General features: G+C 59.0%; 2 protein-coding genes across 4 annotated transcripts; both read right to left on the reverse strand.

Moving 5' to 3' along the window:
- Positions 1 to 6,616: 6,616 nt before the first annotated feature.
- Positions 6,617 to 16,171, reverse strand: AMDHD2 (amidohydrolase domain containing 2). Of its 3 annotated transcripts, none has more exons than XM_082713433.1 (11): positions 15,953 to 16,171; positions 15,410 to 15,546; positions 15,188 to 15,327; positions 9,583 to 9,637; positions 9,196 to 9,408; positions 9,024 to 9,112; positions 8,786 to 8,930; positions 8,605 to 8,712; positions 8,382 to 8,450; positions 7,312 to 7,413; positions 6,617 to 6,860 (listed from the first exon to the last, which is right to left on the reverse strand). In XM_082713433.1, the coding sequence occupies exons 1-11, from the start codon at positions 16,033 to 16,035 to the stop codon at positions 6,772 to 6,774; spliced, it is 1,230 nt and encodes a 409-aa protein (XP_082569559.1). In that variant the 5' UTR covers positions 16,036 to 16,171; the 3' UTR covers positions 6,617 to 6,771. The 3 variants fall into 3 exon arrangements, with proteins under 3 accessions (XP_082569559.1, XP_082569558.1, XP_082569560.1); XM_082713432.1 differs by having other exon boundaries at positions 9,583 to 9,872; positions 15,953 to 16,153; XM_082713434.1 differs by lacking the exon at positions 9,196 to 9,408 and having other exon boundaries at positions 15,953 to 16,150.
- A 113-nt stretch (positions 16,172 to 16,284) lies between these two features.
- On the reverse strand, positions 16,285 to 21,886 carry ATP6V0C (ATPase H+ transporting V0 subunit c). Its single transcript, XM_082713436.1, has 3 exons — positions 21,417 to 21,886; positions 17,184 to 17,367; positions 16,285 to 17,041 (listed from the first exon to the last, which is right to left on the reverse strand). Exons 1-3 carry the CDS (start codon positions 21,493 to 21,495, stop codon positions 16,837 to 16,839), a joined length of 468 nt encoding a protein of 155 aa, XP_082569562.1. The 5' UTR covers positions 21,496 to 21,886; the 3' UTR covers positions 16,285 to 16,836.
- Positions 21,887 to 25,574: the final 3,688 nt, after the last annotated feature.

Genomic DNA, 25,574 nt, shown 5'->3' on the forward strand with positions numbered 1-25,574 from the left:
CTTCCTGCCGCCCCCCCGCCCCCACCCCCGCCTGCTGGTCTGCCTACTTGGGATCTGTCAAATAAATAAATAAAATCTTTAAAAAAAAAATGAATATAAACCGAGGTCTTTAGCTTTTCTTTTTCTTTTTTTTTTTTTTAAATATTTTCTTTATTATTTATTTGACAGACAGAGATAGCAAGTAGGCAGAGAGGCAGGCAGAGAGAGAGGAAGGGAAGCAGGCTCCCTACTGAGCAGAGAGCCCAATGCGGGGCTCCATCCCAGGACCCTGGGATCATGACCTGAGCCGAAGGCAGAGGCTTTAACCCACTGAGCCACCCAGGTGCCCCTAGCTTTTCTTTTTCTTTCTTTCTTTCTTTTTTTTTTTTTTTTTAGGGTCAGTTATACCAAAGCATGACCATGTAGTTCTCTTTGGGAATTCAAAGAGCAATAGGGGCAGGGAGCATGAGGGACAAGTTCCTGGAGAATGCTAGAGCCCCTGGAACAGCAGGTGGGGGCAAGCATCCTCTGTGGCTTGGGAAGGTGTGAGGCGAGAGGGGCATGGGGCTCTGCGGAGAGGACCTGAGCAGCCAGCCAGGGGCAGGGCACGGAGCCCAAGTCCAAAGAGCAACAAAGACAATACTCATTTCTCATGGGGCCTTGATGGCAGCTGGTGGGCAAGTCACAGGCCGGGCCAGGCCACCCCTCTCACCTAGCGAGAAGCAGGGCACCCCTGCCATGGCTCAGGTCTGGCTGCCGATCCCAGGACAGCAGGCAGGAGGGGACATAGACTCACCTGGCCCCCCACAGCACTCTGGCTGGCAGGAGAGGAACGGCGGCCAGCCCCTGACTCTTCCCTCTCCCTTCCCTCCCCAGGGCTTCTGTCCCCATGGAAGGGTGACCCCAGGCCAAGAATGCGATGCTCAGCTTGGCATTGTGAGGTCATTTCCACCCCAGGAGGAACGGGGATGCCCAGAACCATCCTGGGAAGGGCCGGGAGGCTGCCATTCACACAGGGCTATGTGGGGGGAGGGGAGCACCGGGTTCCATCCCCATGGCCTGGAGCATTTCACCAGGCCTCACTTACTTCTATAACCCGTGGCAGGAGGGAGGAAAGCCTGGTTCAGAGGCGACCGAAGCTGCCCGGCATCACTCGGCGAGTGTGTTAGCAAGCTAGTCCTGTGCAACAATTATCCCCCAACTCAGAGACATTAAACAACAGACCTTTACAATCTCCTGGTTTTTGTGGGGCAGGAGCAGGAGCAGCCTTGCTGGGTGCTTCCAGCCGAGGATCTCTCAGAAATTGAAGGTAGCAAAAGCTGAGTCATCTAAAGCTTGACTTTAGATTGGGGGGGGCACCTGGGGGTCTCAGTCCACGAAGCTTCCAACTCTTAGCTCAAGTGGTGATCTCAGTGTCCTGGGATTGAGTCCTGCACGGGGTGCTCAGCATGGAACCTGTTTGGGCTTCTCCCTCTCCCTCTGCCCCTCCCCTCGAGCCCATGCTTGGTGCTCTGGCTGCTCTCTCGCTCCCAAATCAATCAATCAGATCTTAAAAATTAATAAAAGACTTGGCTAGGTTAGGAAAAATCCCTTCCGAGGTGGCCCATTCACTCAGACGCTGATGGAGGTCCCAGCTTCTCACCAAGGGGGTTTCTCCACAGCTTTCTGAGTACCCTCATGCCACAGCAGCCAGCTTTCCCTGAAGCGAACGATTCCAGAGCAAAACAGCACACCCGACAAAGGACCTGCAATGACTTTTATTATAAGTTTTCAGTTTTAGTTTTTCTTACTATTTTTTTTAAAGAGACTTTATGCCCCATGTGGCACTTGAACTCATGACCCTGAGATCAAGAGGCACATACTCTACAAACTGAGCCAGCCAGGTGCCCCCTGCCATGATTTTTATACCCTAGTTTCTGAACGGCCCCAACACTGCTTCTAGCCCATTCTCCCAATTGCACAAGAGCGTCTGGCACCACGGGGGGACGAACTGCCCTGGGTGTGGACTCCTGGAGGTGGGATTGCTGGGGGCTGTCTTCAAGACAGCTATCTTCAGGGGCGCCTGGGTGGCTCAGTGGGTTAAAGCCTCTGCTTTCGGCTCAGGTCATGGTCTCAGGGTCCTGGGATCGAGCCCCGCATTGGGCTCTCTGCTCAGCAGGGAGCCTGCTTCCTCCTCTCTCTCTCTCTCTCTGCCTGCCTCTCTGCCTACTTGTGATCTCTGTTTGTCAAATAAATAAATAAAATCTTAAAAAAAAAAAAAAAAAGACAGCTATCTTCAGAAAGCGGCGTCAAATCTCAGGCGAGTAAACCTCCTTCCCTAAATCTTAACCTTCCCAGCCCAACTCCAAAAACTGATCAAAATCCCAAAGACTGAAAACATCCAGTGTTGATAAGCATGTTAGAGAAATGAGCCCCTTCATACACTGATGGTAGGGATGTAATATCTCCTTTCCACCCAGGCAGTAGGGAGCCATGGCCCAGGCCCCTCCATCTGGAAGAGGTGGTAGGGGAACACCAGACCCGCCAGAAATGACCGCACCCTGTTCACCCAACCTGGGAATATGCTACATCCCATAGAAAGGGAGGATGACCGATGCCCATAAGCTGACCTGAACAGAGGCCGATTATCCAGGATCATCCAGCTCGGCCCACTGTAATCACAAGGGTCCTTAAAAGATAGAAGAGAAAGAAAGAATCAGAGCCTTAACAAGGCAACACAAACTGCACGACTGGCCAGCATGAGCTTTAAAAACAGGAGACCTTGAGACAACCAGTGTGGGCAGCATCTGGGAACTGGGAACAGAAGATCCCCCCCCCCCAAGAACCTCCAGAGGCAAGGCTCTGCCACCCCTTTGATTTCAGCACCCTGAAACCCATTTCTAACTCCCACCTCCAAAGCTATAAATGTGTTCTTTTGAATCCCTAATTTGCGGTAATTTGTTACAGGAACACCAGAAAACGAATGCGGTAGGTGATCCCCAGAAACCCAGAACCCAAAGAGCCTAAAGAAGTGCCCACACCGGGTCCCCTCCTGCCTTCTAGACCGGCTGGACAATCTGGGGCCCTAGGGCTCCCTGCCTGTCACTCCATGGTCCCTCCTCCTGGGGGCAGCGTGGGCGGCTGGTGGGGTGGGGTGGGTAGGAGCCCAACTGGTCCACGGTGGGATCTGGTTAACGTTATGAAACATCCATCCTACAGAACACTGGGGACCTTGTTCAAGTAGAGACATTTCCCCGTGTCCCCGCCCAGGCAGCTTTCCGTTTCAGGCTGCTTAACTAAAAAGTAGTTACCAGCAGAGCAGTATCACCACTACAATTCCAGGTGATGAAACAAATCAAGACATAAACGTAGGACAAAGTAAAGGACCACACCAAGCTCTTCACCGTGGGGGAATGGGAGGCAGGCAAGACCCGGAGAAGGCAATCGCCCTGGGCACGAGGCTGCCGCCCACCCTGGCGCTGCCTGGGGACGACAGGAGGCCAAGGGAGGAGGCCGCCCTCGGCCTACCTTCCTGGTGCCACACCCCCTGCTGCACTTCCCGCACCCCGACACCGGTCACGCTCCGAGCTGGTGCGAGGCCAGGAAAAGCAGTGTAAGGGGGCCAGGGGGCAGCCCCACACCCAACTCCCAAACGCCAACGAGGGCGGGGCGGGGAAAGGAGCGCAAGAGCGGCAGAGGCCCGCGATGGGAAGGAGGGAGGGGCGCGGAGGGCCGTAAGGAGGACACAGAGGCAGACGGGCACACCGGGGCGCAGTGGCGTCCGCAGCAAGCGAGGATGCCAGGCCCCCGGCTCCCCTGCGCCCGCCGGGCCCCGCGTCCCAGGACTCCCGGCTCCGGGCCGGTCCCCCAATCCCGAACTGGGTCAGGGGCGGATGCGCGCCCCAGCTGCTCCGCCGCGGCGTGTCCGCGCGCACGCCCGTCCTGATTGGCCCCGGCAAGGGCCCGCCCCCAGCAGCAAACCGCATCCACGCATCGCAGCTCTTACCGGACCTGCGGGTCCACTTGGACCCGGCGCCTGGGCCGCAAGCCCGCCCGGCGATGGGGAGACTCGGGCCGGATTCACCGCGCCCAGCGCACCGCGGTAGATACTGTCTCCCCCCTCCACCCGCCTCCCCAAGCCCGCTTCTCCGGTCTGGACCACCAAGATCCTCTGCACGAATCAGCGCCCGAACGCTGCGCCCTGGAGCCTACGGGGCGCGTCAACCCGATAAAGAGCCCGAGGCTTCGAAAGGGACGACTCAGCGCCAGGCCTCGAACCCTGGCACTTGGCGCACTCGGTGGGGGGGAGGGGGGTCTGCGAGGGACGCCTCCGCGGCTCCCAGGCACGGCCGCCAGGGGGCCCTCGCCCCACTCCCAGGAGCCGCGACGCGCCGGCCGCTGCACAGGGTCCCCCGGCTCACGGACAGCAGAACAAGCCGCGAAGGTGAGGGCTGCACGCCAGGTCACCTCCCCGAGGATCCCACCTCAGTGGAAGTCACCCCCGCCCACCAGTAACTCAGGCACAGCCCTGGCAGCCCACTGTCCACCCACACCGGAGCACGCCTTGCCCTCCGCTTCAACTGCCTCCAGAACCCGCCCCCCACCTGCCCCTCTACAGCCCTACCCCTGAGTCTTCTTGCCAGCTTAGAATGGCAGCACACCTTCTGTTTGAAACCCCGCAGACTCAAGACTCAGAAGTGGAATGGGCGCTGGCAGGCTGGGGGAGCGGGGACAGGGGTGGAACTTCGTGGGAACAGAGCTGCTCTTAGGAGCAGCGAAGTCAGGCAAGTGGTGCAGAAGACTGCACCCCTTCCCCAGGAGGGTGACCGGAGATCCCCGCCACCACACCAAGCCTGTGCCATTGGAACGGAGTGGAGTAGTTTCCCCCTGCCTGGAGTGCTCTTCCCAATCAGCATGGTGCCTCACCCCTGCCACCCTGTGTTCAACCAACCCTTCCCACCTCTTCCACCCAGTGAGGCAGCCTGTAAGGGAGGGCCCCAGAGTAGAGCAGCCAGGACAAACCCAAGCTCTGGAGCTCAGCAGCTCTGCAGTCGGGTGCCCCCTTGCCCACCTGAAAATGGGGATGACACACCAGAAACTCCTTTAGATATCTGGCACGAAAGAATGGGGTCACGCTGCTAGTGCATGTAGAGTCAGGCCTAGCCCCAAAAAAGACAAGTGCTGCCGCTCAGCTTTTGGATGTGTTTTTGGAGACCTTCATTTGCTCCTCCAACCAGGGCTGCCCCAGTAGTCCAGTGCGGTGCTGCCCCGGGTCCTGGGAGCAGGCAGTTGCCTTACAGGAGCTGCCCGTCACCTGCTAGGCCTAGGATGTCCCTGCACCCCTCAGGCATCTCCTGACCCTTGCCTCATGGCGACGGTTCTTCCCAAGCTGCTCAGCCTCAAACACAGCTGGGATCTGTGTCCATTTTTGTCACTTTGGACCCGGACACACTTCCTATAGAGGGCTCTGGGGCAGAGGAGGGGAATGGTGGCCAAGCCACATAGCACAGTGTCCTGGAACACTTGGCTTCAACTTCCTATTCCAAGGACTGCAGCCATGAGAAAGAGGGAAGGGGCCGCCCGCCCCAGCAGACAATGGGGGAGAAAATCAATCCTGATCTGGGGCTACACCAACCCCTGCTCTCCGAGTGCCATGTCACGGCTGTCCTCAGGACCTGCACGGCTCCCCAAAGCTGTCCTACCCAGGGAATGCGACAGCCCACGCTCCCAACATGGGGGCACCACTGCCAGGACTGAAGGGACATGGAAAGCTGCGGGATGACACTAACGGGCAAACAGGTGCAGGGCTCGGGACACTGGTGACACCCAACCTGCCCACCAACACCAGGCAGGGTCCCCCCAAGCTGTGTAACCACCACGGTGCAAACAGGTCTTTCATGTCAACCCAGAAGTTGAGTCAAAATAGGCTGTTCAGAAAAAAACGCCAAAGGAAGTGAAGCCCTGATTATCGCAAGGGCTCAAAGAGGTAGGGCTGCGGGCTGGGCAAGCAGCAGCAGCCAGCATGGGTTCAGGCGCCCTGGGCCACTGCTTCCTGCACTTACTGCCAGGCAAAGTGGGGTCCTGAAGCTAGCACGGATTCCTCCTGAAGGCTGGGAGGAGCCCCTGGCACTGTGCCCACACCCAGCACTACGGCCCCAGGCCCCGACTTTGCTGCCCAACTCACGGGTGCAGAGTGAGTCCTTGGGACTTTGTCACACAGCAGCCTTCTGAGACCTCCACGCCGCCCACCCGAAGCCCCCCCAACACCCAGCTCCTCCCAGCCCAGGCTACTAACTCAGCTCCACAATCAGTTGTGTCCTTGTTTAAAATCCTAGGAATTACCCCATCCCTCAGTCCCCTGACACGTGAACTTCTGAAGCTGTCTGCGCTCGCTGTCCCCAAGCCCCTTCCTTTCCCACTTCTCAACTAGAGCCCAGGGCTTCCCCTCTCACCCTCCACTCACCTCCAGGCAGCACCTCTGCCTATGGGTGTGCAGGCCCCAGACACATCTGCGCCACAGAGAGGGGCCCCCACAGAGCTGGGATGAGCCAGAATCCAGCCACTCCCACTCCCAACCGTGAGGCACAAATACCCCCACCCAGAGAGCCACCAAGGTGACGGCGCCCTGCTTTGAAGCAACACTCGGAGACCAGACAAGTCCCTGCCGGGCGCGTGTTTATCCAGCTGCCTCCTGAACGGAGGCCTCCACCTGGGGCAGGGTGCCCACTCGCTCCCTGGAGACCAGCTCCTCCACGGCTCGGCCCTGACGGAGGCCGCCTAAGGCTGGGTGTCTGTTCCAGCGGTGGTCCTTGGTCACTGCCTGTCCTCCTCCGCCTGCCACACCAACTCGCCCGAGATGTAGGTGGCCCGCACGTGGAGAGAGTCATCGAGCACCACGAAGTCTGGGTAAGAGGCGGGTAGTGAGGAGGCGGTGCGGGGGGGGGGGGGGGGACACAGGCACCCCCATCCCCACCCAGCTCCCAGGAGCTTCATTACCCCCTGAGAGAAGCTCTGTTCCCATCTCCACCGCCACCCAGGAGCTGGTGGGGAAACCGAAGCTGGCAACACGATTTGGGTAGGGCACCCGAACCCCTCGCAGGCTGCCCAAGGTCTGGGAGTCAGCGTTCCTGGCGGAGGCGTACATGGGACAAAGACCCAGGAAGCCCCTCACCAGGCAGGCCTCATCTCATTCTCCAGGAAGCCTGGCCTGATGGGAAAAGGGGCCCAGGCTGGAGGTGGTGGTGGGCAAGGCCACCTGGACACAGGGAAGCCTCCACCTGCCCTGGCACCATCCCGAGTACCGCAGGAGCTCCCAAGTCCGCAGAGGCCTGGGTGCCCACACCAGGCCCTGACCTGCATCAGCCCCGAAGTCCAGGGTCCCCTTGCGCTTCTCCAGCCCCAGCAGCTGAGCGGGGTGCAGGGACGCAGCCTCCAGGGCCAACTCCACACTGCAGCCTGCTCAGGGGACACAACTGGGTGACCACCCCTGCCCCAGCTCTGCCGGCAGCCCCTCCCCCAGCCCACAGCCCTGAAGCTCCAAGGCCTAGGAACACTGGGTTCTGCCAGGGTTCTGCAGCAGGGTGACGAGGCCCCACCGCACCCCAGTCTAAGGGTGCTGCTGGGGATCCTTCTCCTGCTCACTTGCTCACCTACCTGGCCCGTCCGGCCTCCCTGAACAGATGCTCTGGACCCAAAGGCCCGCAGGCCCCCCTCCTTTGGGGTCCCAGATGGGCATCCCCACAAAGAAGGAACAGCCTGCGCATCGACGAAGTCACGTGGCCTTGCCTTTCTATCCCTGCTACCCCTCAAGAGGCCATGTGACTAAACTCCACTCTCCCTGCTCCCCCATTATCCCCCCAGCTGCCGGCCTGTCTCCCTGCTTGAAACAGCATGTCAAGCCCCAACACCCCCGATGCCCAGGGCACTACCAAGCATCCCTCAGGGTCTGGCCAACCACAGCCTCTACCAGACACCCCTGCCCACCTTCCCCGCAACAGCCCCACCCCCTTAAGAAGCCCAGAGCACAGCTCTGACCCCTCTCACACCTCATCTCCCTATCTGTGGATCCATGAAGGCCCGCGAACCCATAGGGTCCAAGACCAAGGCCCAAGCTGTGGGTAAACTGAGCTCCATTCTCCCATTGGGTGCCAGGGCTTCAGTGCCGTCACCCTGGGTCCCAGCCATCTGCCTGCCACCGTCTTATCCCACCCAGGAGCTCCCTGAAGGGGGACCTCGACCACGTTCCCAGTGCTCGTCCCCTAGGAAACTCTGCCAAACGAGGGCTGTGGGTGCGAGGCTCCAGTGGTCTCCGTGCTTCCCTCCCACCTCCCTGAAACGTAGCTTCCACCCTCCACGCATGCACACGTCCACCCACACACACACACATGAACACACACTCCCTACCCCACACCAGCCTCACGGACCTGTGGCCTGTAGGAAATGCCGGACACACACGTCCATCGGAGCTATGCTGCCACTCAGTGTCTTGGTGCCTTGAGAAGAGAGAGTGCAGGCTCTGTGGGACCAGAGACCAGCAGGCATGCAGTGGGGGGTGGGCAGCGGGCTGGCAGGGCATGCCCACATCCCACTAGAGGTGGAAGGCCTGTTCTCATGGGGGCGGCCGGCAGGGACAAGCAAGTCGCTCACCTGCCACATAGGCTGTCAGTCCATCTACTTCCACCTCCTGCTGCCCCAGTGTGTGCCGGCCATCACCCAAGCCCAGGGCAGGAACGGCATCGGTGACCAGCACCAGCCCTGTGGGAGGAAGGGGCTTCAGACCTGCCCCACAGCACACTCACCACTGTCCCCAGTCCGCCCTGCCACGCACCCTGAGGATGGGCCCGGTGGGCGATGCGCAGGGCCGCAGGGTTGGTGTGCGTGCCATCCGCGATCATCCCATAGAAGATGTGGCGGCCCGGTGGCAGCCGGTCACTGGTCAAGAGCCCCACGATTCCTGGGTCTCGGTGGTGGAACTGGGCAGGGATCAAAAGCGTGAGCTGAGCAAGGGCAGAAGCCCCTGTACCCGCCCCCCCTCCACCTGGGGGACTTGGTGGGGGACAACTCACAGGCAGCATGGCGTTGAAGAGGTGGGTGATGAAAGTGGCCCCACACTGCACGGCTTCCTCCGCGGCCTGCAGGTCGGCCACCGAGTGTCCTGCATGGGGGACCAGGACTCAAACAACACACCCAGCCCAGGATCCCCCACGTGCACACATGCCTGGAGGCGTCCCACCTCACCTAGGGACACACAGATGCCCCGGGCCACCAGGGCCCGTATCACCTCTTGGCTACGGCCCAGCTCGGGGGCCAGCGTCACGATGCGGACGTTGTCCAGGGCCCCATAGGTGGTCAGCACGTCGTGGAAGGCATTGGCCTCGAAGGAGCGCAGGTGGGCTTCGGGGTGTGCACCTCGCTTTTCCCGGCTGATGAACGGGCCCTCCAGGTGCACCCCTGGGAGGGGGGGGAGCGGATGGCTCCAGCATGCCTCCTGACGCACAGCCCCCACCCCAGCCCGTCACCTGCCCGACCTCCCTCCCCAGTTGGGCCTCTGGAGGGGGAGGGGCTGCCAACAGGTCCCCGAGGAGCCTCCCCGGGTGGGGGCAGGGAGAGGGGTCAGCCACTCACCGAGGACCCCTGCCCCATGGGGACCACCACTCTTCACGGGGATCTGAGGAAGGACCTGGGGGGAACCAGCTGTTAAAGCCCTGCCCCCTATGGCCCAGCACCCAGAGGTCACACCCCAGCCACGGTCAGAGATCAGCCCCCAGTGGCCTTCCCTCAGGTATGAGAAGGTAGTCAAAGGTCCCCAACCGAGGTCAGGGAAAGCACAGCACTCGGAACCGTCTGGACGAAGAGGAGTCATGGAGGACACATGAGCAGCTGCCTGCGACGACCGGGAGAGGAAGAAGGATCTCCTGCGCAGAGGGCAGGCACGTGGACAGAGGGCCACCCCACGATCCTGGCCCCTCCAGGCGGCCCCCAACCAGGCAGCAGCTGGGACACAGTGGGTGGCATGCTCAAAGGGTCCGGACCCAGACAGGGTGACAAGCCTGGCCTCCTGAGCTGCAGAACCAGAAGCGTGGCTGGAAGCAGGAAGAGGCTGTGCGCTCCACGCAGAGCGAGTGCAGAAGCAGGGGCTGACCAGCCGGGGAGCTCGGTGCGGATGGGGCTGGAGGCTCAACAAGCCGTGTCCCAGCTGAATGCCATCAGGAAGGTCCCTCGTGTGTAACAGGTGCTCACATGACCCATCTCAGGACCAGACAGGCCGCCGGGCCTCACAGCCCACACCTCTCTCACGAAGGAATGTGGAGAAGGAAGTGAACAGGGAGCCCTGCAGGACAGCAGAGTCCCCAGGCTGAGCTGCCGGATAAACGCGCCCACCTCTGGAGCTCCCCTATGCCGGGCAGGATAAAGGGATTGACTTGGAGGAAGCTGAAACCTTGCATGACCTGCAAGACGGGAGATGAGCAGAGCCGTCCAGGGAGGCCGAGGAATGGATGCCGGGCAGAGGCGGGCAGGTGCACGCAGGGGACACGCCCTGCACACAGAAGCCGCGCTGAGGCCCCACTTAGGCCCCAGGGACTAAGGCCCCTGCCTTAGTCCTGGCCACGCCTGGCACCTTGAGAAGCGGGGAGACCATAACAGACACGCCATCAAAGAGCAGCTGTGTCCCGAACGTGCTCGGCAAGCAGCTGGAGCAAACTGGAAGGTGTCCAGACGGGAGGTGGATCGAGGTGCACACGCCCTACAGTTAAGTGCAAGTTCATGCTCTTAACATGGTCAGCATGGAGCCAGGGAGGCCTGTTTCCGCTGACCCGGGACCTCGACAGAGGGGGCCTCCGCAGAGCCTCTGCAGGCCTGGGACTCCCAGCAGCCTGCTGGAGCCTGACCTCAAACAGCCGGTAACCGAACCCAAGAGAAGGACAGCAGGTTAACAATGGAACAAACAGCCCGAAAGCAAAGTCAGAGGAAGAATGAGAGAACCCATCCAGGAGGCCCAGCAGGGGAAAGATAGCACCCAGGAGGAGACGACAGAGAAACAGGGCAGAAAGTCACACGGAAGTTATTCAAGACAAGCAAACAAAACCGAAAACCAGTTTGAGAAAGCCGGGCCGTGCTGAAGGCCAGCATCACGGATGACCTCCCTCCAGGCCCCGCCCGTGTCCCCCTCAGGCTTCAGAACCCAGGGCCAAAGGGAAGGTTTCACAAGCCTCCAGACGAAGAAATCGGTCACGCACCAAGTATCAGAGGTCGGGCGGCTTCTGACTTCTCAAGAGCCACCTTGGCAGTTAGAAAACAATATAGCAATGCTTTTAAAATTCTAGGGCGAAGTCACTTCTAACACAGAATCATTCCCCAAACAAGACAGTAAAAACAGGGAGACCTGGGGGACTCCGTTGGTTGAGCGTCTGATTCTTGATTTCGGCTCAAGTCCTGGTGTTGAGGGCGTGAGATCGAGCCCCGTGTCGGGCTCCACGCTCACCAGAGAGTCTGCCTGGAATTGTTTCCCTCTCCCTCCATCGTGGGCACTCTCTCTAAAATAAATCAAACTCGGGACACCCCGGGTAGCTCAGTGGGTTAAAGCCTCTGCCTTCAGCTCAGGTCATGATCCTAGGATCCTGGGATGGAGCCCCGCATCGGGCTCTCTGCTCGGCAGGGAGCCTGCTTCCTCCCCTCTCTCTCTGCCTGCCTCTCTGCCTACTTGTGATCTCTGTCAAATAAATAAATCTTTAAAAATAAAGTAAAATAAAATAAATCAAACTTAAAAAAGAAAGAGTAAAAACATTCTCAGGCCTTCAAGATCTCGAAAACTCGACCTCCCATGACTCCTTCCTCCAGAGGAAGCGGGGAGATGTGCTCCAGAGTGAAGGCGAAAACCAGCAAAGAGGAAGACCCAGGATGGGGGATGAAGGCCCAGTGGAAAGACACTAGGGAAGCCCCTCAGGTGAGAGTAAGGGAGCTGCCGGCACAGCTCGGCCCAGAAGGCCAGCAGCCAGTGCTGGGAAACAGGTCCCGGAGGCTGCTGCAGGAAGACAACGCTGATGGACACCTGGCGTGTCCAGATGTCCTGAAAAGAAGAGGGAGCTCCTGGCAGGAAGCCCGGAGTTGAGTCACGAGTTAAGGGAACAAAGAGCAGGACTTCCAAGGAAAGGAGAGCAGCCAGGTAAGAAAATGGGACGTGCAGAGTAGGCCCCACCTAGTCCTGCAGACAGACCTCCCCAAGGCAGCGGGCGGCTCTGTGGGGAGGATGGGGGCTTCTTCTGCTCCTCGGCTGGGCAGCAGACACACGGCCCTAAACAGAGAAGTGAAGCAGGAGTCCCAGCACGGCCTTTTGAGACAGAAGAGCAAATTGCAAGCATCCCGAGCTGAAAGGGACGGTCTCTAGATGGGAGCCCGTGGGGGCAAAGGGCTGCTAGCTCTCCTAACCAACCACGGATAGGTCTAAGTCCACTGATGATTAGAAAAAAAGTAATGGTTGAATTTTTCCAGAACAGATTTCTTTCCCCCTGGAACAGGTGGGCATGCACGTCAGAGGCTGGGTCATTCTGGGACACGTCTAGACGTGTCTAGACCCCCCACCTTATATAGCAATGCTTTTAAAATTCTAGGGCGAATTTTAGACCCCCCGCCTTCAACCTGCCCATCTCTATATGGGACAGCACGAAGCCTGTCATCCACATTCCACCGGGAGAGTGATGAGTGTCAGGTTCTGTCCTATTCTCCTAAGTCCTCCGAGGGAGCTCAGCACCAGACATAAGACTCTTGTGAGAGGAGGGGGGAGGGGAGTACTTCAACCCAAGGGGTGGATGGGATTGTGGGTGAAGCCTGTCTTTGCAGGGGGGACACTGTGTGGGACATTCTAGGGGGTTTTTCAGAGAGCCTCCCCCGGGAATGACACACAGAAAGAGGGGACCTGCACAGTGCTGTGCCCGTCGCTGGCTGCTCTCCCCACCTGGGCTCACGGGCGCCACTTCCACCCCCCTAACCCCCGAGTCTCAGATTCAGAACTCAAAGTCCTAACAAGACACTCAGGGTTTACTTCACCCTTCAAAACAAAACAGAGTCTCACAAGGAAAAGCTAGGGTACGCTAAGTGGGGAGAACAGCATAAACGACAGGGTAGAGGTAGAGAAAATAAGGCATGTTCCAGGCAGGAAAGCAGAGGAAAAGGTCAAAGGATAGAGGGCGTGGGGGGCCAAAGGCAAAGGTCTGCCTGCCAGCAAGAAGGTACTAGATCTTGGTGAAGCAGATGATGGACTTGAAGCCGAGAAGGACACCCACAGATCTTCCTCCTGGAAGAGTATCAAAGCATAAAGCTAGAGGAGACCCCAGAAAAGGACCACATGGTCTCAGGGGACCAGAACACAATGACAAAAGATCTGGATAACTTCTGACAGAGGAGCAATCCAGTTCCGCCCAGTGTGAGCTAGTAGGGGGTGGGAGATTATCCCAGGGAACAGTCCTGTAGTTTCTAAGACAAAACTGGAATCAAATTTTTACATTCATGCCCCTCAAAACTCCAGTTTCTGCTAAGACCTTCAACTTGCAAATGTTTATGGTAGGTGACACGTTCTAGCAAGACAACATAAGCTAGAAGTCCCCATGTCCAGAAGCCCCTTGTCCTGTAGAAGACCACCTCATCATCTGTGTGGCATGGGTCAGATGCGCTGTGGAAAGTGTGGCTAGTGGGTGACCAGACAGTAGAGCCAAAGAAGAAGCAACACACAGAACACGGCAAAGGCCTTCCAGGCAGAGGGCTTGGAGACAAGAGATAGAACAGCCTAGAATGTCTGGAATGTGCCTAGGGAAAAGACAGAGGCCCAGGCAGGTAGGGAGGGAATGCTCAGAAGGCTGGGGTTCACCCTGAGCACAAAAGGGGGGAGGACAGGGGAGTGAGCTGAGTCCTGCACCTCCTGAAGGCCCCCGTGGCAGGACCTGGAGCAGGGACAGCGTTGGGAGAGTAGGGAACTATCACCGAGCCTCACTGGTGAGGCCCAAGAAGAGGAGGACAAAGAACACAGAGATAATAAGATGGGCACCTTCCTCAGCTCTTAGCCGAGGAAAGCACAGACTGATGACCAGGAGAGAAAAACGTGGAACCATGTGCTGGTTTCCAGCAGCACACGGAGCTTAGTCTGTAAGCTCTGACTCTGGGATGGGAGGCCTAGGGAAACTTCCAGAAAGATGTCCACAGCTGCTAGTGTACCAACGGCTTAATACAGACCACACACAGTGCTGTGTGCCCTATCCCCAACACACGGACACAGCCATCATTCTCAACTTAGACTCAAAGAAAGAGACTCAGAAAAAAGTAAAGGCTGTCTTGTGTCCCCAGCTGACAGATGAATTTAAGAGGCCCAAAGCCCACACCCAACCTCCCCCAACACCCAGCTAGGACTCTGGGCCCACACACCCAGGAGGGACCCCACGACGGGCAATGTGACCCATCATCACAGTAAGGAGCCTGTTCTGGAGAAAACCACCACACCAGAACGCACAGGAGGGATCACGGCGGAACTGCCCCCTCCCTAAACTCAGCTCTGGTAACGGAACAGCCACACTTTTCAAAACTCGTTAAGCTTCAAGCAGTCCAGAGGCACAAGGAACACATCCTGCTCTCCAAGAGTTCGGGAAGAAGGAACATTCGTGCCCGCAGAGAAAACATCCGACAATAAAATAAGATAAAGAATAAAACCAGAGAACCGGTGCAACAATAAACACGGTTTCATGGGAACGGGCAGAGAGAAAGGAGTGAGGGGTGTCAGGGTAGATGAGAGCAGCAGAGAGGATGGACTAGGGTGGCTGGGCAGACACTGAAGCTTCTTTCTGGAAAGCACACTCAACTGGAGTCACAAAGCACAGACATGTTGCGGGGGGAGGGGATAAGCCTGACCAGCAGCTACAGGTGCAGCAATCAGAAGTCCCAGCAATGGGTTTCTGGAGCCCAAAGGCAGCCAGAGGGCAGCGAGGAAAGGACATGTGGCTGGGGAGGACACCCGGGCAGCACAAGTGAAGGCCTAGGGGACAGCTGCAGAGACAGGGACACTCTGCCAGTGGGGGAACGACCGAATGAGAAAGCCTAGGGGCAGGACCCTGGCCCCACGTGGAAGGAGGCCAGCAGATAAGGCCAAATGCTAGGCTAAGAGAGGTCTGTGGGAGCACGGATTTGAAAAACATGGCGGGGCTGCTTCCGGAGGCCCCGTTCCTCTAGACTGGGAGCCGGACCTCACCTTGTGATAAACCTCGGGTGGTGAGGTGACCAAGGTGGGGCAGAAGGAGGTGACTCCGTGCGACAAGATCCTCCGGGCCACCAGGGCAACCCCGGAGCCCACGTCCTCCGAGGCCTGAGAGAAGTCAACGCCAAATCCACCTATGGCCACACAGAGGAAAGTCGCACAGCGCCCAGACCACTTCCTCTGGGTCACTACCCACCCCGGAGCCCCAGGCCGCACCATTGATCTGCACGTCGATGAAGCCGGGCGCCAGGATGCAGCCCCCACAGTCCCGCTGCTCATCGGCCACTCGCCGCTCTTCAAAGAACAGTTTCTCGGGGTCCAGTATGCGGCCTTCGCGCACCCACAAATCCTCCCTGTGACCAGAGCCAGGAGAGGCAAGGATTAAGATGGCCTACCCGAGAGGCACCCTGCGGCCCACACGAACACCGACCGGCCCTGAGCCCCGCACCCTAGCAGCGCGGCCCCGCGCCCAAGCAGCTCCTGGTCCTGCGCCCCACCGGCCCTGGACCTCACTCAAGCAGCTCCCGGTCCCGCACCCCACTTCTGAGCAGCTCCCGGTCCCGCGCCTCACCGGCCCTGGGCCTCACCCAAGCAGCGCCCGGCCCCGCACCGGAGCAGCTCCCGGTCCCGCAACCCAACGGCCCTGGGCCTCACCTCAGCAGCGGCCAGCCCCTCGCCCGAGCAGCTTGCGGTCCCGCACCCCATTTCCGAGCAGCGCCCGGCCCCGCACCCGAGCAGCTCCCGGGCCCTGGGCCCCACCTGAGCAGCGCCCGGCCTCGCAGGATGCGGCAGTTGGTGAACTGGAGCACCGGGGCCCGCGCCTCGTCCTGCCCGCCGCGCATCGTGAGCCACCCGAGCCCAACAGAGCGGGCGGCGCCCGGAGCCCCAGAGCGGAACCCACTCCCCGCGCACCGGGCCGACTGCAGGCAGCGGAGCCCAGCCTCCACCCACGTGACCCTCAGCTGACTGAGGCGGATCACGTGACCAGCGCACCCACGTGACCGCCGCCCCGGCCCCTCCTTGTCTCCAGCCCCGCCTCCATCCCCCTCCCCCCACTAGCCCGGGGCCCACACAATCGGTCCACAAAAGCGTCCAGTCACAACTGAGAACTTTATTGGACATGGCTCGGCTCCGGACCTGGCAGGCCCAGCGCTCTGGCCCCGCAGTCCCGGCAGCCGGAGCTGGGGAAGGGTGGTTTCATCCAACGAGTCTCAGAGCAAACGGTAACCCCACAACGCAACACTACCTAAGATTACTATATAGTTGGGAGACGGAGGGCTGCTCCACAGACGTATGAACAGGTCAAATCTTTATAAATAATAAACATCCAGTGAAGAGAAAATGACAACTCTAATTCATCCTTATACACAGAGCACTCTAGGGTAGATGAGTGGGGGCAGCAGAGGCCTGCGTCCTCACTGGTCGGGGGCCTGGATGGGTAATGAGTGGGCCCAGATGTCCACGGCACGGGGCAGGCGGGGGCAAGGCCAGGGGGAACAGACGATGGGCACTAGGACACTGCGCATTTACAAGACCAACTATTGGGGGGGCAGCTGCCCCGTGCATGTGTGTCAGGCTGTTCATCTTGGAATGCGGGGATGGTCTTTACATCATATTCTGTGGCTGGTGCGCTCGGAGAGGGGCTACTTTGTGGAGAGGATCAGGGCCACGATGAGACCGTAGAGGCCGAGCACCTCGGCGAAGATGAGGATCAGGATCATGCCCACAAACAGCCGGGGCTGCTGGGCCGTGCCACGCACACCAGCGTCCCCCACGATGCCGATGGCAAAGCCGGCTGCCAGCCCGCTCAGCCCCACGCTCAGGCCAGCACCCAGCTGGAGGAAACTCCTGGGGGAGAGGACGTGGGAGAAATGTTAGCAGCCTGCTGGGGAAACCACCCGCCCCACGCCCCCTCGCCGGCCCTCCTGACCCCATGCGATAGCCTGACCCCAGGCAGGACAGCACAGGCAGGGAGGGAGCCAGCACTCACTTGTAGAGGCTGATGCCATCATTCAGGGAATTAGCGATGAGGACTGCCACCACCAGCCCGTAGATGGCGATGATACCAGCCATGACCACTGGGATGATGGACTTCATGATCAGTTCTGGCCGCATGACGGACATGGCTGCAATGCCGGTGCCACTCTTGGCTGTACCATAGGCAGCACCCAGGGCTGTGCAGAGAGGGGGGAAGCCAGGTCAGCTCAGAGTACTAGGGGTCAGGTCCCTGGAAATAGCTCCAGCATGGCTGAGGGACACCCTAAGTTATCACAACAGGGACATGAATTTGGTACCTAGCCAGAGGTGGGAGGTGGTCCTCAGGGGCAAGAGCCCTCACTGGGCACACAAGGAATCCAGATAGCTCTTTCCTTCACCAGAGGCCCCTGTGGCTGTCGCCTATCTGTGCAGCTGCTCTGCTGTGAAATGTACGCCCCACCTCCCAGGGAGCCTCCATGCAGCTGCCCGCAGCCTCCAAGGTGGAGCTGCGACAGGTCCAGCAGCCCCACTTAAGACTTGCTGAAGATTCCGGACACCTTTTTACTGCCTGGAGTCCTGGACATTCAGGTCCGAAATGGCCTGGCAAAGCACGAGGTGGTTACATCTCAGCAGCCCAGTATCAGGCCAGACTCAGCTTGTCTGCCTTGGGGCTCCAGCCAGGGACAACACGCTGGAAGACCCTCACCACACACAAGGGCCCGACCACAGGGTCAGGGAAAGCTGGCCTGGCAAGTCCTGCCTCAGGCCACAGCATCCCGCACTCCCCACCGCTCCCAGCTCTCCAGGAGGGCTAGCATCTGTTGTCAACAGGCCAAGTGCTTTCTCAGCCACACAGCAGGCCCAGACCCTGTAGTTTGGGAAGAATCTCTTTAAAGAACCAGAGTAAAAAGGGCGAGCCAAGGAGAGGACAGGGCACAGGGAGCCACCACCCAGGCAGACCATGAGCCCTTAGCAGACCTCTCAGAAGCAGCCCTGCATGCACAGAGGCCTTGAGCGCCTCCAGTAATGGGAGTGGGGGGAAACTCGGGTGGCCTGTCTCCTCTGATGCTGTTCCTCCTCCCTTTTGCTCGGTAAGGGGTGCTACTGTCTTCAGAGTTCCCTTCTCCTGGCCTCAAAGTCTAGAGCAACTTTTGCACAGAACAGATCTACAGGAGGGCCCGCAAGGTCTCCCAGGGTCCCACCGCACTGCCTGAGCAGAGCTTAACATGGCTCAGAGGTGGAAAAGACCAGGACAATCCCAACCATTTTTCTGCACGTTTTATTCATCTGTTTGGGCCACAAAAAAGGTCTACTCTCTATGCTCATCACTAAGCAATGAGGAGGTCCAAGGAGCTCTGGCTTCCCAGGGCTCCAAGCCTGGTGAGGACACACATGGCACCTCCACACATGATCTAGAAGAGTGGGGAGGCTGGCGGGGGGGAGGTTCTGGGGAAGGGCTCCATAGAGAAAATGAAATTGGGTAGAGGTATGAGTGAGCAAAAAGGACTGCAGACGACATGAACGGAGACATCCACCAACATGGCATAGGCTGGGAGCTACCAGAAGGAAGAAAGAGGCAGGGGTGGGAGCAGAGGGACCTATCCTGCCTCTGCCACTCGGTCCCAAAGGCACCCAACACCACCACACCTGGGCATTCAGCACAATCAACCCACAGCTCAGGGCTGGTTTTCATGAAGCTTTTCCAGAACTCTCCTGGTCACAGTGCATTTTGGGGACTCCTACTGCAGGCCCAGCACCCCATCAGGCTGCATCACATGCGTGCACATGGCCAGCACCATGGCCCATTCCTCAAGTGGAGAGCACAGGAGATGTGTGGCACTGAGTGAGAAACCGATTACTGGGAAGTCAGTATCCCAGGAGCAGGACACTGCCAGACGTGGAAAGTGAGCAGGGCTCTTCTCCAGGAGGTGGCAGAAGAGCGTGTGGCTGGAGGTGGGGAGGCAACAAGATGAACAAAGGGAAGAAAACAGGGCTGACCACAAGGGAAAAAGCAGCCTGGCCTGGGCAGCAGCAGGTGTCCACAAAGGCCAGGCCCTGAGTGCTAGCTCTGGAGACAAGCCCTACAAGGTCCCAGACCAAGCAGAGGACAGAAAAGCGTGCGATCAGGAGGCAGTTCCAGGAACAAAGCACCAGAGGCAGGGTGCCTGCCAGGAGGAAGTCAGAGAGATTACGGAAAAGGAGCAACCAACGGCCTGTGGAAGACCCGATGAAGAAAGAATCAGCAGGACTTTTGTCACAAGAAAAAAAGGGGAAGCAGGAAGGGAGACTGGGCACAGGGGAGCAGGCAGCAGCCATCCTCAGGGGCCCAGGGCAACCAAAAAAACCCTAGACCACTGATACCTGGTTCTCAGTAACTTCCAGAGACCTGCTTTGGGTCAGGCTCCATCTGGAAGTATCAGGTTCTAGGAGAGGAAGAGATGTACCTGGTGACTGGAGGCAGGCCAGGAGCTGGGTACAGATAAAGGGCTGGAGGCAAACCCAGAGCTTCAGGAACAGGCAATGACAGCCCGAACTCAAGGAATTCTGGGGCAGGAATATCCTGTCCTTCAGTGATGCTCCTCTGTGCCGGGCACATAGAAGGAGCTCAATTAAGATTTGTTGAATGAATGAATGAATGAATGACAGCCACAAGTAACCCACAGTTGGCCAGGCAAAGCAGAATCTCTGAAGGCATTCTGGAGGCAAAGAGCAGAAAAGGCTGGGGGAGGGGGTCACAGCAGCCCGCTCAGAAGTGCTGGAAAGTAGGCAGCCCCTGCAGATGTGGAAGAGCAGGCAGTTGCCTGGGAGAGAAGGGGAAGTCCAGACCACTTCTCCCACCACAAATGACCCCTTACTTGCACGTGATGGGAAGGGCAGGGCAGGGCAGACTCAGCAACTCATGACTGGCAGACAGGCCCAGGCAGAGGGAGGCCAAGGAGGGAGCAGAGTCCCCAGGCCCCTACCCCCCAAGTGTTTACAGTCAGCAGAGACTGTTTGGAGTTCAAACCCTCCCCGTTCTTGCACAGGCAGCCTCCCCAGTCCACCAGGTAGGGTGGGGCAAGGCGGAGTCATCAAAACCAAAAACCAGACCTACCCAAGAAGGCCCAGAGGAGACCAGGTCAGACCAGTCCACAGGGTTGCAGCAGAAGGACTAACCTTCCTGGGTCCCACATTCCTGAGCCTGGCCCACGTGCCTTTCTCCCAGATAGGCCAGTTTTCACTAAATTCAACAGTCCATGGCCGTCGAGACCCAAGTTCAAAAGAAGGGGTGCTACCAAGAACCTGGAAAGCCCCTCTCTTTACCTAGAGAAGCCCTCCCCAATTTGGGGCCTCCTGAAAGGGAAGTCACGCATCCTTTCATTCATTCATTGGGGCCTAATCTACAACACTCTTCCTTCTAAAGACAAAGGCCCAATCCCCTCAACGCTGACGCTTCAGCCACCCTCTCTCAATCACCCAGAGGGACACTCTTGGCAAGCGGCCACACACACAGTGTCGCTGCTGGCCTGCCTCCTAGACACCCATCCTTGGCCTGGAGCCTGTTCAGACCCCCACCCCATTCCACACAATTCCACCTATGGGTTCCGGCCAGCTCTCAGGACCAACCCCACAACCCAGTTTTCCCAAGCAGTCCACACGCCCCGCAGGACTACTGGGAAACAGTGACAGGCCCTAACTAGAAGCGTCTGCCTCTGGGTGCAGACCCACTTGACCACCACCGGGGGTGGGAGGGTGCGGGTCGCCATAAGGGCCAGGGCTGCGAACCTCGGAGGGGAGAGCCAGGACCTCATCCATCCCCTGCCCCCACCTCCGCCGATCAAGGCCAGCCCCGCGTCGGGGGAGCTCTCGGAGGTGTGATGTCACACCTGCCCGCAGGATTGGGGGGGTGCAGAGCAGGCGCAGGACCGCGCGCCCCCACCTCAGCCTCCCTCCCGCCTCTCCTAGGGCTAAGATGGCAGCGGCGCCGCCGCCCCACCCCCGCACCTACACCGACAGGGGCAGGGCTGCCGGCTACCGATCCCCGGGAGACCCCTGGGACCCGCACCCCAGCCCATCCCGCAAGCCCTGCGCTCCGCAGCCCCCGGGGCCCCGACCCCCGCCCGCTGTCACGTGAGTCCCGAGACCCCCAACAGATCGGAATTACGTCAGCGTGACGTCACACCCTGAACCCTGGGGAGATGCGAGCACGAGCCCCGAGCGCCCCGGCCCTCCCAGCCTCCCAGGTCCCTCCTGTCGCGGCGCTCACCGCTGAAGACCATGGCGGCCGAGGCGCCCATGACTGCGAAAAAGGAGGCGTACTCGGGGCCGTTCTTGGCCTCGGACATGTCTGCGGGTGGGGAGAGGTCGAGCTCAGCAGGCCGAGGCGGGGGCGAGGACGGGCCGGGCACGGCGAGCGAGCAGGAGCTGAGCAGTCAGACGGCTGCGAAGGCGACCCGGCCCGTCAGCCGCTGCGCTCTAAATACCAGCACCGCAGAACAAAATGGCGGCCGCGGTCTCGTCACATGACCCGGGCCCCGCCCCTGCGGGCCATACCACTTCGCGCCTGCGGGGGGTGCCACGGCCTGAGGACGCCCTAGCGGTCCTCTGGCCGCTCCCGCACTGTACCGCCGCCCGAACGACCCAAACCAGGCGTTCCGCCCCATCTCGGCCTCCGCGGATGCGGAGCCGGGCGCTGGTAGCCTCTCACACCCCGTGGCGTTGGGCCCGTCCGACTCGCGAGCGGGGGCGGGGCGGTGGACCTCCGTATTAGCATACGGGGCGGGGCCTGGGTGCCCCGCCTCCTCTGCGGCTGCGCGGCGCCGGCTGGTGTTGGCTGCCGAGTGCGGCTTTCCTTTCCGTACGTTCGCCGAATGGAGTTGGCTGCGGGCTTCTCACGGCCTTCCCCCAGGGACCCGGGACCGAGGTGTCCCCGGGACGTCTTCATACATTCTGGAGCGCTCCGAGGGTTCGAGCAGACGGAGCCGAAATCCCAAGTCCAGGGCGCCGGCCAGTTCTGCTCCAGCCCCCAGGAAAGCCCTCACCCACCTGTGAGGTCCAGGCCTCTACTTTCTGTCCTCCTGGGCCCCCGGGGTCGCACCACCCCGACTCTGTCCTCAGTCTCCTCCAGACACAGACCCCGCAGCTCTAGCTGTCTTCTGGCTTCTGAGAAAAGGAGCCCCTCCCTCCCCCGCATCTGTCCCCTCCCTTGCATCGGGGAGCCACACTTCAGCTGGGGGGCTGTCTCTGCCCCTCAAGGTGTAAGCGTGACTGGTTTGAAGCCCTGTCGGTGCTGCGACCTGTGGATGCTTCCCCAGATTTCTGCATGTTCTGGGATCCATTTCCTCCAGCCTTTGCTTGCACAAAGCCGGCACCTGCAAGGCGGATTTCAAGAACAGCCTGTGGTTCCCTCCCAGCCCAGCATGCAGCTTGGCCTGGGGCTGAAACTGTCCTGCTGATCCCCTGAGGGGTACCCAAACTGGTTGCCTTATCTCTATCCACCAGCTCTGGGTCCCTTTGCCCTTTTGTCCCCTGCCTTTGAGGACTGGGTGGCTGTCATCTGGTCCTTGGCTCCCTTGAGCTCCTAGCCCTCTCCCTAAATGTCCTGAGTGGCAGCCTTCTCTACGTGGGCAGTAGGGAAACGACCCCTGGCCTAGCCCTCCTGCTGGTCTCAGCCCAACCTTGCACAGGAACCTCCTTCTGTCCTCCTCCCCTTGGCCAGGCCAGGTCTTGCATCTTCTGAACTGGCAGCCCACGGGTGTCTGGTCTGTCCTGTTTTAAAGGGAGGAGGCTGCCATACGACTAGAGGCCTCCTCACCTTCCTCTGCCACCCTCTTCCTTGTCCCAGACTCTGACTTCTGAGAAGAGAAACCTTCACTCAGCGTTTCCACCTCACCTGCCCTCCCTCCCAGCCCCCTGCCTTTGCCAAGGTCACCTGTGATTGCCATTTCTCTAAGCTGAGGGACGTTTACCAGGCTGAGTGGGCCTCTTTGCTGCATGGCCCGCTGCCCACTCCACCACACCCTCCCCTTTATCTCCAGCTTGCCTCCTACAGCCCTGACACCTCATTCCTTCTTCCTGGGGGCACAAGGAGGAGCAAGGACAGGCGCAGGCCAGGCAGCCTCAGCCTCCCTGCCCCACCTGATATTCCCAGGGTTCCCCCTGTCCCGCCCCACCCCCGGGGCAATCATGTTCTCCAGCTCAGCTATTCTGTCCCTCACCTGCTCCTCTCCAACCCTGATGGCCCCCTGAGCTAGCAAACATCAGAGCTGGCCATGGGCCTGGCCCCTCACCACTGCAGGCATGGAGGACCCAGGGTCAAGGGAGCCCAGGCCAGGGAGCCAGTCCTGGCTGGGGGACTGTGTGCAAAGGAAAAATTCAGACCAAAGAAAGGGGGGGGCAGGGTACCCCCACCATCAGGAAGCCATGCAGTCAAAAACACAGAGGTGGGCAGAGCACGGAAGCCCAGTGTGGCTAAAATCCTAAGACTCAGGGAGACATGTCCCTCCTCGAGCTCGGGGAGCGGGTCAGGCTCACCCACCATCCTCTCATTTTCTGTGCCGTATGAGAGGTCACACTGGGTCTCCAATGGGGCTGCTGGCACCTGAAACCAGCATGTCTCAAACGGAGTTCACCCCACCCCCACCTTCCATTCTATTCCACTCCGTTATTTCCATTTTGGGCAAAAGACACAGCCATCCACCCAACTGCTCGCAGCAGCAGCCTTGAGTCACGCCACAGCTCATTCCTCGTTACTCATTGAGCCCTGAGATCCTGTGGCTTCCTGGCTCCTAGCTCTGCCCACCCTGCGGCTGGGCTGCCCTCTGACTGGGGTCCCCTCACAGCCTCTAACCCAGTTAGCCTGCTCAGTCTTAACCTCCCCCCGCCCCCATTCTTCACCCTAGAGCCACAGGAGCTTCTAACTGGGACATCTGACTGGCCACTCCATTCCTGGAATCCTTCAATGTCTTTCTGTCACAGGCTGGAGCCTTTGGTGGTTCCCTCCTGTCTCCCCATCTCATCCCATCATGCTGCTCCCTCCTCACCTGGATTCCTAAGTCTCTGGCTCTCTCTGCATCAACTACTCTCCTTTGCTTCTTGTATAGGGAGTGCTACTCAATCTTTAGAGCACCACGCCCTCCAAGAAGCCCTCCTGATTTCTCTTCCTCCCTTCTCAGACTCCTTCATCATCCCTCACACTCCATTATTACCTTTTTTCACTCAATACTTTCTGAGGGTCCCTGTGCCTCTTTTTCTGCCCCCCCCATCCCTGCTAGAATGCTTGGCACATGAAGCTAATGTTTACTGATCACCAGGTGTGTGCAAATCCTGTCCTAAGCACTTTTAGGGTATGATATAATTCTCATAAAGACCCTTTGAGAAAGATATCACCATGACTCTTCATTTGGTGGACAAGGAAGTGGGCCTTGGAGGGTCAGACATCTGGTCTTGGTCAGCCTGCTAAGGAGAAGCAGAATTCAAAACTCTGACTCCCAGCGGGGCTGAACCCATGTGGCTTACCACACTGCCTTGTCTCCTACACAAGGGGGTTGGGTGAGCATCCAGGGACCAGTGACAGGGCCAGGAGGCCCCCAGAGCACCTTCCCCTTGGCCTCCTGCACCAGGCAGGGCTGGGGTGACGAGGGACACACACCTCTGCCTTCCCCCTCACAGCTAGGTCCCCAGCTGGAAATCACATCATTGAAAGACCCTGGCCTGTCACTGCGTAAGTGGGGATTTCTAGGAATAAAGGGCGGGCTTTGGGAAACCCAAGCCAGAGACTCTGATAGGGAGATGTAGAGAGACATGTGGCCGAGGGGCAGGGAAGTTCCCTGAGTCCCCAAGAATTCTAAAGAAGACAAAAGGACGAAAAAATGGTGGGAGAGGGAAGTCCAGTGTCACTTGGCAAAGCCCTGAGGGAAGGGAGGGTGACAGCTGGGGAGATAAAGACCAGGAATAACTTTCCAAATGACTGGAAAGATGAACTTACCCCAAGGAAGCTGTTTCAACAACGAAGGGAGTCTGGCAGCTGATGGACACTGCAGGGTGCCTTCTCCTGCAGACAGTCCCTTTCTTCCAAGTCACAGGGAAGATACGCCACAGGGACAGAACGCTAAGAGCAGCACCTGCCCTCCTGCATGGCTGAGTAAAGGCTCCATGGGGCCCACGCAAGGTTGGGATGAGAAGGAGCAAGACCATAGTAGTGCCATGGAAGGGGAATGTGCAAGGGCAATTTTTCTGCTGTGATTTTTAAAAAATTGGGGCTTACATTGAGGCACCTGGCTAACTCAGTCAGAACACCACGTGACACATGATCTCTGGGTCATGAGTTCAAGCCCCATGTTGAGTACAGAGCTTACTTTAAAAAAAAAAAAATTTAAGCGTTTTTAAATGATAGGATTTAAAAAATTTTTTTAAAGATTTTGCT

This window comes from Mustela nivalis (assembly GCF_964662115.1).
Source record: "Mustela nivalis genome assembly, chromosome: 19".
Lineage (NCBI taxonomy): Eukaryota > Metazoa > Chordata > Mammalia > Carnivora > Mustelidae > Mustela > Mustela nivalis.

Excerpts from the sequence above, each read along its gene's own strand:
- AMDHD2 (XM_082713432.1), bottom strand. The coding sequence starts at position 15,472 with ATGAGCAGCGGGACTGTGGGGGCTGCATCCTGGCGCCCGGCTTCATCG. Across the intron at positions 8,931-9,023 it reads TCTTCAACGCCATGCTGCCT|TTCCACCACCGAGACCCAGG; the intron begins GTGAGTTGTCCC and ends ATCCCTGCCCAG. Across the intron at positions 7,414-8,381 it reads GCATTTCCTACAGGCCACAG|GCTGCAGTGTGGAGTTGGCC; the intron begins GTCCGTGAGGCT and ends TCCCCTGAGCAG.
- ATP6V0C (XM_082713436.1), bottom strand. The coding sequence starts at position 21,495 with ATGTCCGAGGCCAAGAACGGCCCCGAGTACGCCTCCTTTTTCGCAGTC. Across the intron at positions 17,368-21,416 it reads GGCCGCCATGGTCTTCAGCG|CCCTGGGTGCTGCCTATGGT; the intron begins GTGAGCGCCGCG and ends CTCTCTGCACAG. Across the intron at positions 17,042-17,183 it reads GATGGCATCAGCCTCTACAA|GAGTTTCCTCCAGCTGGGTG; the intron begins GTGAGTGCTGGC and ends CCTCTCCCCCAG.